General features: G+C 38.3%; 1 protein-coding gene across 1 annotated transcript in view; it reads right to left on the bottom strand.

The window, feature by feature from the left end:
• The window catches only part of TSPAN8 (tetraspanin 8), a 248,571-nt gene that overhangs the window by 19,363 nt on the left and 215,310 nt on the right, over positions 1-13,898 (bottom strand). Inside the window, exon 4 of the mRNA XM_007448781.1 lies at positions 1,003-1,065. Coding sequence (XP_007448843.1) covers positions 1,003-1,065 — 63 coding nt within the window. The remainder of the gene's footprint in view (positions 1-1,002; positions 1,066-13,898) is intronic.

Below are 13,898 nucleotides of genomic sequence, written 5' to 3'. Positions count from 1 at the left end.
ACTCTTTCCACACCTGTGACACTGTGGTACAGAACAGAGACAGTGTGTGTGGAATCCAAAGACCAGAGCTAGAATTAATTGTAGGAACTAAACTTCCTCCAGACCTGCAGAAATCTTGGTAAGACCTTTGCCACCCATGGAACGGTGTGTGGTGGGGCATAGGGGATCATGCTAATCTTATCTTGATGTCAGGAGGCTGGACATCGCCAGTCAACTGCTGAGTTACACCGGTGACCAGCCTCTTGCTGTTACAAGGGGTTACCCTCAATACCAAGTGCCCCAAGTAATTACCAACTATCTTTGTACTTTGCTGCCTTTAAAACACAGATTCAAATTCTTCTTCTCCAAGAGAACTTCTCACCTTGTTTTCTTTTGGATCACTACCCCACCTTGGGAGCCAGCCAAATTACTGTCAATACCTTGTACAAAAATTGCTCTTGGTGGGGAGGCAAGGTGGTCTATATCGTCTAGGTAACTTCAGGCTGCACTTCAGCGAATAACGAAGGAGGCTAATTTCTGCTTTGGCCCCTTCCCACCTCCTCTTTCATTCCCATCCTCCTATTAGGGGAATAACACCTTCTCCATTCTCTAGAAGGACTGATCAATGCCTAGCACAGTACCAGGCACAGAGTGGGTAGGCAAGGTGGTCTATATCGTCTAGGTAACTTCAGGCTGCACTTCAGCGAATAACGAAGGAGGCTAATTTCTGCTTTGGCCCCTTCCCACCTCCTCTTTCATTCCCATCCTCCTATTAGGGGAATAACACCTTCTCCATTCTCTAGAAGGACTGATCAATGCCTAGCACAGTACCAGGCACATAGTGGGTAATTCTGATTAATTAAATTTAATTAAATTATAAAATCACAGATCAGCACAAATGATTACATGAGGCAGTTAAGGAAATGCTATAGAAATATTTTATTATTATTATTACTGTCATTACTTTCATCATTATAAGAGAAATAAATTACTTTGGCAGCAGAGAAACTTGTATTTATTTACCTCTGGACCATCTTTGCCTACTCGTAGCCAAATTGCTACTGCCAGGATTGAGGCACCACATAGCTGCAGAAAAAAGAAAAAATGTTAGAGTACGCCCAAGATAAACTATAACTCTAATTCCACACACCTCTAGCCATCTGGTAACAATGGTTTATCATTAATTCTACCATTACAACCTAAAAGACATAAATGAGGCATATTTATGTGTAGCTAATTGCTAAAATGTTCTGTTGTAATTGGAAAGTTTGATAAAAATAATCTGTTTTCCATCCACTACAGGAGAGGGGAAAGATGGTTTTCCATGTTTCAACTCTTAACTGCGTTTCTGCTAGATTTTAACACATAAAAGATAAGTAATAACAGTTTAAAGACAAAATATCCTGATTGGGCCTCTGGGTTTGTCTTTGAGAAGCTGTCTTAGACCATAAAGGAAGGGAATAACTGATTAATCACCAAACGTTCCTTCAAGATTCAAGAAGTTGGGATGTAGAGGGAACAGCAGAACATTTTACAACATTTGCAGTTAAGCAACAAGGGTTTACGACACTTTTTGTACCCAAATAAGCTCTTTTAAAAATAAGCTCTTTTAGGTAGTAAGGCTTACCTAGAGAAGAGGAACACTGAGGAACAGTATTTAAAGTCTTAAATTCCTTTAATGACTTTACCAGATTATTTAATTTGGACCAAGACCAACACATAAAATGTGAAACACATTTTACTTTAATGTAAGAAAAAAACCTTGTCTTTCAGCTTTGTTTTTGTTTTGTTTTGTTTTTTAAGGTATAGATGTTGTGGCCTCAAAAAAATAAAAAAATCAAAGATCTATTATTAGATAGAGATGTTGAGAACAAGCTTGGTAACATACCAGACACAGCAGTAGACTTTGGAGGAGTTTCTAGACTATTCTGGCCTTAGGATTCTCTGACAGAGAAAAGCCTGAGTCCTCCAAACCTCATGACTTTGTAGTATCACTGCTTTCATGCATGGTTGGGCCACATGCCCAAAACCCCCAAACAGCAGTTTCACTTAACGGCTTCTCATTACGTTTGCTTTGGGAGTAGCGTCGGGGCTTTTGTGAAAGGAATAGGGAGTGCAAACAGCAGCTGAACCTATGCTCCCTAAAAGATCTCAAAATTCATCTAGGTTCAAGCCCTTCATTTCAGATTAAAGAAACTGGAATCCCAAGAGATAACAACGGTCACATGGTGAAAATCCAGCAGCACTCCTAATCTAGCCCCACCCTTACTACATGCTTCAACTCCTGCAAAACAACAAATGCAATGGAAAATCAAAGCTTTTTACCAAAGAGCTCTTTGTCAAATCACCAAATCACCTATACAACTTAATTATCTTATAGGTGTGCACATGCACACACTATAAACTGCAAATCTTTGAATAAACAGCTTTAGAGCCTGAAAACTCTCCTTATTTCTTTTCCTCTTTTCCACTAAATCCTAATTTCATTTGCAGATGGAGATAAATGCTCATTTTAGTGGTTCTTTGTTAATAAATAAACCTGCAAGAATCTATATCAAATGATAATGAGACCCTATGTGATTTTCAATAATTTTATAACAGTTGGATTTTTTGTTTTTCCAATTTGTTCGCTGATATTTTTCTTTCTCTTTTTTCTCCTTTCATAGGTAGATTTACATTGTTTGTCTTAATAGTCACTCTGGCTTTCAGCTTTAAATGAAAATAACATTATCTGAATAGCTATTATGATTATCATCTTAATCTGATGTTTTTATAAAACTATCAATGAGAATATTTTAAGAAATGTATCATAATTTGCTAATTAAATTAATTAAAAGTAATTGGTTTTCTATCAAGAACAATCAGTGTAGAGCCATGATTGATACTAACCTGTTTTATCCCAATTGTTATAAGATTGATCATCATAATTGTTCTCTGAGTCCTTTCTCCAGTTTGGCTTTAAGGGTTTGCCCCTGATCTTTTTATAATGTTTTAAATAATTTGGAGTATGAATTAAGAAATAAGCATCTAGGTATGTCCTTCTTTCTGTTGATAAGGTTGTAAAAGGAAATTGGCTGATATGTTAGGCCCCCAGGTTAGCCATCAGTGGACACTGCAGAACTTACTAGGCCTACTCCCCACTACCCCTTTCTGGTTTCTCTTTGAAGAAAGTCACTGTTGTTGCCACTCAGCTCTCATGGGACATCCTTCTTTTTATGAAATTAGGATGCAGTTGGTCTGAGCCAGCATTCTAAGAAATTACGTAATTGATGTTTGCTTATGAATATGCTATGGACTGAATTATGTGCCCCTAAATTCATATGCTGAAACCCTAATCCCCAATGTGGCTGTATTTTGAGATAAGTACCCAAAGTGGAGGCCAGACTCAGGGTGAGCATCTCCCTCCAGCCCCACAGATTCCTTGCCCCACGAGGCCAGAGGAGGATAAGAGTAGGACTAAAATACTATCACACCGGATTCCAATATTTTAAATTAAAAATCAATACGATTATTGGAATTGGGAAAACAGCATTAATTGAATTATTATTGTGTGTCAGTCCTTGGTCACAGGCTTTCATAAAGTATCTTAGTTAATCTTCATCATTGATCCTGCTGCATAAAATTACCATCCTCGTTTAACAAGTGCAGAGACTGAGGCAAAGAAAAATCAAGGAACATGTTCCAGGCCACAAAGAAATGTAGATTCAGGATTTGAATCTCAGTCTGCCTGTTTCTTCAAAATCAACTTTCCATTCTTCTAATTTATTTATTTATTTATTTATTTATTATTTATTTATTTTTGCGCTACGCGGTCCTCTCACTTTTGTGGCCTCTCCGGTTGCGGAGCACAGGCTCCGGACACACAGGCTCAGCGGCCACGGCTCACGGGCCCAGCCGCTCTGCGGCATGTGGGATCTTCCCGGACCGGGGCACGAACCCGTGTCCCCTGCATCGGCAGGCGGACTCTCAACCACTGCGCCACCAGGGAAGCCCTCTTCTAATTTATGATAGAAGAATTTCTGTCTTATCATAATTCTTGCCATTTTATTTCTTCCTCTGTTTCAAAATCCAAATTGGAATTTATTCATCACTGCAGAGTGGTTTCATACTCCTGACTCATAAAAAAGCCTGTACAATGATGGCTGAAATGTCTGCTTCTTAAACATTTATTTAGCATTATTCTGAGTTCTTTATATGTATTAACCCATCTAAACTTCACAACAACCCATGAAGTAGATATTACTACTATCCCGATTTTACAGATAAGGAACTATAAAGCACAGAGAGGTTAACCAATTTCCCCAGGGCCACACAGCTGGTGGTGAAGGAGCTGAGGTTCAGTTCTTAGCCTCTGGGCTCCAGTGTCTTTGTCACTGTTTAAGTCCCAAGCTGACCGCATAGTGGCAGGCAACCACTGTATTTACAGAGTTCACACATTTCAGCCATAGTCAAGTCTATCTTGGGGGATTTCATCAATCAGAATGAAATATAATTGCACCCTATTTTTCAGTTATCCCGTCTCATAGTTATGTCTGCTCTGCTTCAACTCTCTTCATTGCGCTCGGCACAACCAACCTAGTGTCCCAGGTACCATATAAAATACAACAATGACATTGAAATGCTGGTTCCTGAACTCTCTCAATTCCTGACTTCCTTCTGCTCTCTTCAAAACTCTTCATGGTTGGCTTCCTTCAGTTGCTAACACCTTTGGCTTTACAGCTTGTCTCCTTCTCACCTTCCCCCATTTGAGTTTGGTAATGTTACGTCACTCTGCTTTCCTTCATAAAGAGCCAGCCTTTCCACAGCTCTCTGCCTCTGGCAGTGGTTCCACTGAATCTGTGGGCTAAAGGCCCTGTGTTCCATGCTTACCCAGACCCCTAAAACGCTCCAAGCATCCACAACACTCCCATGCCTGACTTATCTAAGAGGAGCATAAGAAAATGTGGGCAGTTTATCTGTTTTGACACAAGACTCAGAGAAATAGGTTTTGCACCTATGATTTACCTACTATCTACCGCACCTCTAATTCACTCTAATTTGCATCAAACTCTAGCATGAGTGATTAGGAATGATTTTTACTTTCTCACGTTTTTCTTCAATTACTAATTCTAACAAATAGAAATCACTGTGTATTTATGCGGCATATCTCAAGTTCTCTCACAAAAGAGAGAACAGCTCTAATTCTAACAAATAGAAATCACTGTGTATTTATGCGGCATATCTCAAGTTCTCTCACAAAAGAAACTGGTATGTTCAGCTTAAATGACCATATGCATATTTTAGAGATATTCCAACATCTGGCCCTACTTTGCAAAGGCTTAGTTTCTCTAATGTTACACCAGAAAGAATTCATTTGAAAACATAAGGCCATGGATGTCTACAAGAAAACCACATCAGTGGGACCGTAAAATATTTGCTTAAGTAAACATTAGAAATGTGACAAATTGCTAATTTCCTATGAAGGATTATAAAATTCCAGCTGAGAACTCTGGGCTGGAAGTAGAGGGGAGAGTAGAAATAGGAATGGTTCCCTAACCTCACAGACTCCTGCTCTAACTTTTGAATGAAAATATTGATGTCACCTGTTGGCTGAGACGTTATCATTGGTCTTTACAACTGTTGCTCTTACTCAAGATGTCATATAAAGATTATAGGTCCCATCACTATGCTGATGGGAAGAACAAGGCCTTTTAAGGGAAGTCAGAAATATCGAACTGAAATCCGTAGTATCAGAAAGACCTTCATTATCAGAAAAACAGAGATAACGGTAACCATAAAATAATCAGAGCTCTCCAGGAAAGCAGTAACAATGTCTGGGTACAGTATTGTACAGATGTCTACAACTCACCTTGTACTCTTATATCAAATTTATAATCCTGAACCTATAACATACCCCTTTCCTAGACTGCCTTTTTCATTTCAGTTTAAAATTCAGCTCTGCTTCAAATTCCTATTAGCTACTGAATAGCTATTCATTAGCTATTTAATGAAATACTGACCTCTGATGTATTTAAAACAGCCATCAACACTTTGTATGCTGTTTTTATACAACAGGGATATATTTTGACTATTTCATAATTTGAGGATTGCTACTAGTTTGAAGACTTTGAGACGTTATTAAAGTAGAAGCCATGCATTTATTAGCATATTTATATTTCGGTTTGTTTAAATGGCCCATATATATTCTGCATCATCAGGAGACAATGGTTGCAGCTTTTTAGAAACAGATATCAAGACTTCTTGGAGAAATGCTGATTCCAGGTCTGGGGCAGGAAATAGGGAAGTGAGCCTGGAACATCTTATCATCCCAAATAGTGAAGAAGTTATCAAAGTTATTAGGGTCACGTCAAAAGGACTCAGGAGCCAACTTGAAGACTCTCCCACTGGCCAAAAATGGAATAAATTGCACATCAACGAGGATAAGAACTGTGATGGTGTGTAAATCTATTATTTCATAAGGATATTTAAAGAAATACTTGCTTATCACCGTTGTATGATACCAGAAAATAAACTCATCATTTTGAAATCTGTTGAGTAAAGAGTAAGAAACAGGGCTTCCCTGGTGGCGCAGTGGTTGAGAGTCCGCCTGCCGATGCAGGGGACACGGGTTCGTGCCCCGGTCTGGGAAGATCCCACATGCCGCGGAGCGGCTGGGCCCGTGAGCCATGGCCGCTGAGCCTGCGCGTCTGCAGCCTGTGCTCCACGATGGTAGAGGCCACAACAGTGAGAGGCCCGAGTACCACAAAAAAAAAAAAAGAGTAAGAAACATTTATGCTGCCTTTCTTAAAAAATAAAAACTGGGCACTAATGGTAACCAATTAGTAAATGCTAAATCTCTCCTTATTGAAAGTATTCCAGCTAGTAAAGGAAGAAAATGATAAAAATAGTATGTCACCAGTTTGAAACTCAGTGAACTGATGGGTTGAGGTTCTTAAGGATCAATAGCTACTAACATCACAAAAAGTGAGATGGTCAGACAGTATACACCTCTTGATGAAAGAACAAAATATCACTTATAAGCTAGTTGTGCCCCATCCCCCAAAATAATATCCTGAATTTATCAAACTGCCAAGTGCAACTACTAAGTTAGAGATAACACAGAAGACAAGGGAACATGTTAAACTATACCATAGGTATGCAAATAGCAAAATCCAGATCGCAGAAAATGCAATAGGACAAACCAAACACACAAGTACATAAAACTTCCAGGGTGGGGGAAAGATGAAGATGGATGGAGAACCTAAAGATGAAAGTTGACATAAAAGATATATCAACCAATCCATCACAATTGTGGACCTTGTTTGTATTCGGATTCAAAGAGGAACATTTGTGAGGCAACTGGAAATTTGAACCCTGGATAGACACTTGATAATCAATTTTAAAATTCTTATTAAGTTTTTAGTGTGATGACATTGTGGGTGCATTTTTTCAAAAAAAGAATTATTTGTCTTTTAGAAATATACACTAAAGTATTTACAGATGAAATAGTATATCCAGGATTTGCTTCAAAATAATATGGGGTGGGGAAAGTGGATGAGAATATGGACCGGGAAAGATTGGCCATGGTTTCATGGCTTTTGGGGCTGGATGATGGGGTTGATTATCCTTTCCTATTTTGTGAATGTTTGAGGTTCTCTACAATAAAAAGTTAAAAGCAAAACCAACCAAAGTACATAGGAATTTCTTTGTTTATATTCTAATCTCAATGTTTAACCAATTTTAAATATTTCAAGGGAAGAAATTTATCAGAACAAACTTTTAAAATCTGGCATATATTCATGAGCTTCATTTAGTATTTGCAAAAGCTGCCCATTTTTCTAAAGAAAAGAGGAAGTACAAAGAACAAATCTTTCTTATTTTATTCTATTCATTTATAGTCTCACTTACTTACTTACTTTACCAATATATATCACTTGTACTCATTAGGGCTACTGACATTGAATGGAAAGTCATTCTAGACAATAAGACTATATTCATCTATTTAAGTTTAGCTAGGTACATCATTATTTTAACAGGACAGAAATTTACCAGAAATTTACAGCTGCCTATTTACTAAAGATAACCAGGTAAAAAACAAAACCAGAACTTTCTCCTGCTTATACTGCATAAGCCATTTTTTAATCCAGTACACAAAATAATTTTTTCATTTAAGTATTTTGGGCTATTTCTATTGACTTACTTTTGAACAATCTTTAATTGCATCATTTATATTACAAACGATAACATCAATTTTCCAACATCCCAACATCCAACATCCCTTAACCATTTTGCCTTTCCAGATTTCATTTTTCAACTTCCCAATGTTAGATTTTGCTTATCAATTTATTTGTTATTTCTTATGTCTGCAGACTTTCAAGAGAAACGTAAGAGCTGGCTAAAACACAAACCCTGTTGATTAAAAGATGGGTCAATGACTCATCAAAATACTAACTTTAAATTTCTGATACAAAACTAGTGCCTCAGTTTAATCTTTCCATGATTAAGTAATTTTACTGTTTCTCTTTAAAGTTTAGCATGACCATTGTTTCTTCTTTGGGTCTCTGAAAATGATCCTCTTCTCACGTCTTTCTCATCACACCCCGCCATTCACCTGTTTCAAACCCAGATGTAAAGGTTAGACTTTAGGAGTTAGGCTCCAAATGGAATCAAATCAGATTTTTCCCACAGGGTCCTTCAACTAGGGAGGCCTGAATGATATACAACTAAGAACTGTCTTTTAGTTAAGGGGTATTTTTTTCCCTCTGTGATTGTTTTGTAACAATATCAAAACATTTATGAAATGTTTACCCCCACAGAACCCGAAGTGCACTTTTTTGAGTCACTGGCTCATTTTCAATTTCATTTCAATGAAATAACCAAAGAAAGAACAAACACATCCAAACAAGTAAATGGAAGATACACTCTCCTCTTCTGTTTCTCTAGTGCAGAGTCTGTTCTCATTTATGATATTTATATCAAGATCCCCTTTCTTGCATAAAATTGATAATTACAAGAAAAACACTCACCCAGGACACGAAGTTGAAGATAAACATAGAATATTTTATACAGACACTCACACCTGCCATGTCGGAAAAGGATCAGGAATCCAGATGCTGTGAGTTTAACCGTTCCTTCTAGGATTGTTCTGCAATGGCTCTGGAGTAATTTGCCTGCAGAGATTTCTGTGTTCACGGCCTCAGAGCAGAAATAGAAAGCAAAGAAGTTGGGGCTGGGGGGTGGAGGGTGGATAATCCAGTTATTAAAGTGGATTAAAAAAGTAACACACACAGTTAAATATCACAAGGTCTATCTCTAGGCAGGTGTGTTCTTTTGCTTGTCGTGGCCCCTAGGGTACTGGGCCAGAATATTTATGATCCTTTCTCCAAAACTGCCTCTGTAAAGTAAACAGATACCAAGTTAAGGGAGTGGTGCTAGAGCAGGGAGAGAATGGCACAGCCATACAGGTTGCTGATTTCAGATACCACAACCCGACTTCCCCTGCCTCTATTTCAACTACAGGGAAACAAGATTGTTTTGCCCTGAGATAAAGGGACATTGTGTCTCAACTCATTTTTGCACTGTCTTGTCTCAAGAGTGCAAAATTTCTTCTAGATACAACAAAATGCATTCAGAAATCTGCAAAGTCTTAAGGCTTAAGACACAGCAACCTTTCATCCTTAACCCCAGAATGGTGGGAACAACCATTACATGGACCTGCCTTTCAAAGCTTCTAAATTTATTTCAAAACAGTTCCATGGAGCTGCCTTCAATGCAGTGCAGCTGGGGGAAGCGGGGAGGGAGAGGCTGCCCTCTCCATCACAAGACCATTTATTTTTTATCTTTATTTCTTTATGATGTAAAAGGGAAAAAATTCTCAGGAGTTACTCTCTGACTGTCCCTATTGTGTTCATTTTCTAACATGTAGCCATTCTGAGAGCTCAGTTTGTTTTTAAGGTGGGCCCTCTACTCTTCCTCTGACAAATTGTATCTAACAACACTCCTCTCCACTAACTCAGTTTCTGGATTCCCTGGTCCTCTTGGACAAAAAATTCAGAATGAGAAGGTGGTCATAGTTCAGTGACCATAGATTGTACAATTTGTTTTTCGTGCTAATAGAAGGCAGCTGGCACAGGTAAAGGCAAAATTCCCTGACCTAATCAGGGAGGTGTAGACTGCTTTTCTGTAAACAGTTTGGGTCATGCTACTTTCCACATCCTGCCTCTAAAAGGGAGCTCTTTTCCCCCAAATAAAAGAAACGTATACTTCAAAAATTGTTGGGGAAAATAATTCTTTAAAATCTTTGTGAAGCTCTATACAATAGGCAAGCATGGACTTCTTAAAAATTTGATTAGTTAAAAGAATATTTTTCTAATTTTCACTGACAAACGTGTCTTTGAAACAATTCCATTACCTGACTATTAAACATAATATATTTTTAATGTAATAGTGACAATAATATCTAGTGTTAAGACCAAATTTAGGATTAGTTCAAAAATAACGGCTTAATATTTAAATAATCACTAAAGAGAGATTGGTGCTCTGTGCTGTTTCCTCCTAGAAAATGGAAATAATTTCACGAATTTCTACTGAGACATTCATGTATATAGGATTATCCATGGCTGAAAGAAGAGAGTTTTTGCTTAAATGAAAAAACAAATGGATTTATAGACCTAGAAATGATTATTTATAGTTTAGAGATAAAATCAAAAGAAATATATAGGTTACAATGCTGTTTTGTTGACAAGAATATATTGAGTACCTAGCAAATTCCAGTTTGGAATAGATTTTTTGTAGATGCTGAATCTCCTTAAGAAGAATATAGTCTTTAGCTAAATCATCATTGAACCCTAAAACGTAAAAATTACAACGTAAAAAATTACTCTGTGTAACAGAACACCCAGTCCAATTCAAATCTATATGAAACAGTTCACTCCTCTAAGTTCCTATCTCAGTAAATTTTATAATCACACAACATTTGCCCAAGCTAAATGCTACAGTCATTTTGTATTCCTCTTTCTTTGTTGCCTTATGTCCAATCACTTCCCAGAGTGTGTTGAGCTCCTACATTTCCTTCAAACCTGTTTCTTGCATCTCACCCTTTTGCTTTTCAGCTTTTTATCATCTCTTACTTGAGCCATTTCAATAGAATCATAATTAGTTTTCTTGCCAACATTCTCCCCCTCCTATCCATCTTAGCACTCCAGAATTTTTTCTTTCCGTAATTCCCTTTATAAAATACTTATTGATCATGTAATTCCCCTGACTAAAAACCAATCTAAGGGGGCTTCCCTGGTGGCACAGTGGTTGAGAGTCCACCTGCCAATGCAGGGGACGCAGGTACGTGCCTCGGTCCGGGAAGATCCCACATGCCGCGGAGCGGCTGGGCCCATGAGCCATGGCCGCTGAGCCTGAGCGTCCGGAGCCTGTGCTCCGCAACGGGAGAGGCCACAACAGTGAGAGGCCGCGCACCGCAAAAAAAATAAAAATAAAAATAAAAAAAAACAAAACAAAACAAAAACACAATCTAAGGATGGTTTCCTATTACCTAAAGGATAAATTCAGACTCCACAGAATGGCACTTAAAGCACATGGCAAACAGGCCTCTACTCATCTCCCAGAACTTTCTCCCGTTCCTCTTTCCCACTCTTCCACTCTTAGATTCCATAACCACAAAATTATTTCACAGGCCTAGAATATACCTGGGGCTTTTATGCCTCTGTGCATGTTGTTCCTTATTCCTGGACTATCCTTTCCCACCTTCTCTACTTAGTGAATTATTGCAACCACCCCTTGGTGCTCAGCTCAAATGGCATCTCACCTGTGGAAGCGTCCCCTTCTTTATCCACTGCCCCTACTCTGGGCAGACCTCCTTGCTTCTCAGTCCTTATGCCCATTACAATTTGAACGAAGCTTTAGTGTAAAATTGCCATCCTTTACAACACAGATTTTTGTGTCCACCATCTGATTTTTTAATACTCGGAAGGCCAAGATCCTGACTTACTTATCTCTATACCCACAGCAGCTGGCATTGAAGATAAAGGGATGTGTGATTACAGCCAAGATTTCTAGAAAGTTCAACTGAGATTCCCTCATGGATTTCCAAGCAACTACCAACGTGTTTCCTCTCCTCACAATAAAAGTCAGTTATTGGGTAAAGAAAAATATTTCCTTTATTTTGGGACTGTCAGCACCTTAACTTGCAAATGTTTAAGAAGGTGACAAAGTACATAGCAATTCCCAAATGCATGTGACCCGAGAACATATTTCTGAAAGACATCTACATGGATCAGTGCTATAGCACTTACTTATAGAAACACTGATCTAGACAAGCCCACACATTTTACACATGAGAAAAGGGTATCCCAGAGAGACTGAGTAGCCCAAGCTCACAAAGCTGGTTTGTGGCAGAGCTCTTTCTAAAAATGAGGTCTCACGATGATCAGATCAGTATTCTGTCCACTTGCATCAACTATCTCTTGGGTTACGTAGTATGATTGTAAGATGAGTCAGTTACCACCTTAGATCATGAGAAATTGTCATATAACATAGTTAACAGTGAAGGGAAGGGGGTAGGGCAGGGCTAGAGAGTATAAGCAATAACTGAGATCTTAGGCCCAGTGAAAAAGGCCAGGTCTGGAAGGAGAGGCAATGAAGAGTGGGATATCACAAGAAACAATAACTGAAGGAAAGAACAGAAGGTAAGTCTCAATAATTTTAGATAAAGTTTTCCTAATGCTGCCATCATGTCAATTATTATCACACACAGTGAATGCATAGGGCAGAGCAGGATGAGGATTCAGATCTGATTAATCGTGAAGACTCTCCACGAGGCAGTCATATTAAACTAGGTTTTGATAGCAGTATGGGGGACCCTGGCACAGAAAAAAGACAGAGAGAGATTCTCTGTGCTCAGAGTAGAGGAAAGGGCATGAATAGAACCGTCAGATACCCTATGTAAAATATGGCATTTTCTCTAGGTCATCAAGCAAATCAGGCCCACATTTGGGGCTTGAACCAGAAAAGAGGCATTGATAGGAGGTTCATATTTTTATCACTATATCATGTTTCCCTCTACAAGATATGCCCAATAATTCATTCAACAAATGTTTTGAATGCCTTCTATGTCCTGTGCATGATACTAGGAACTGGTAATACTGCAGTTAACAAAATAAGATAAAAACCCCGACTATTCTACATGTACATTATGATATTTCAAACTATAAGATTTGGATAGAAAATAAATTTTTAAAAACTGCCATTTTCTTGGGCAGAAGGCCTAAGTAGACATTTATCCAGAGAAGACATGCAGATGGCCAATAGGCACATGAAAAGATGGTCAACATTGCTAATTATTAGAGAAATGCAAATCTAAACTACAATGAGGTATCACTTCGCACCAGTCAGAATGGCCATCATTAAAAAGTCTACAAATAACAACTGCTGGAGAGGGTGTGAAGAAAAGGAACCCTCAAATATTGTTGATGGGAATGTAAATTGGTGCAGCCACTATGGAAAACAGTATGGAGGTTCCTCAAAAAAACTACAAATAGAGTTGCCATATAATCCAGCAGTTCCACTCCTGGGCATATATCCAGACAAAACTCTAATTCAAAAAGATACACGCACCCCTATGTTCATAGCAGCAGTGTTCACAATAGCCAAGACATGGAAGCAGCCTAAGTGTCTATCAACAGATGAATGGATAAATAAGGTGTGGTATGTATATAATGGAAAAAGCCATAAAAAAGACTGAAATAATGCCATTTACAGCAACATGGATGGACCTAGAGATTATCATACTAAGTGAAGTAAGTCAGACAGAGAAACATAAATATTATGTATCACTTATATGTGCATCTAAAATATGACACAGATGAACTTATTTATGAAACAGAAATAGGCTCACAGACGTAGAAAACAAATTTATGGTTACCAAAAGG

This window comes from Lipotes vexillifer, unplaced genomic scaffold (assembly GCF_000442215.2).
Source record: "Lipotes vexillifer unplaced genomic scaffold, Lipotes_vexillifer_v1.1 scaffold329, whole genome shotgun sequence".
Classification (NCBI taxonomy): Eukaryota; Metazoa; Chordata; class Mammalia; order Artiodactyla; family Lipotidae; genus Lipotes; species Lipotes vexillifer.
Note: the sequence above shows the minus strand (reverse complement) of the source record. Positions and strands in the feature narration are given on the sequence as shown.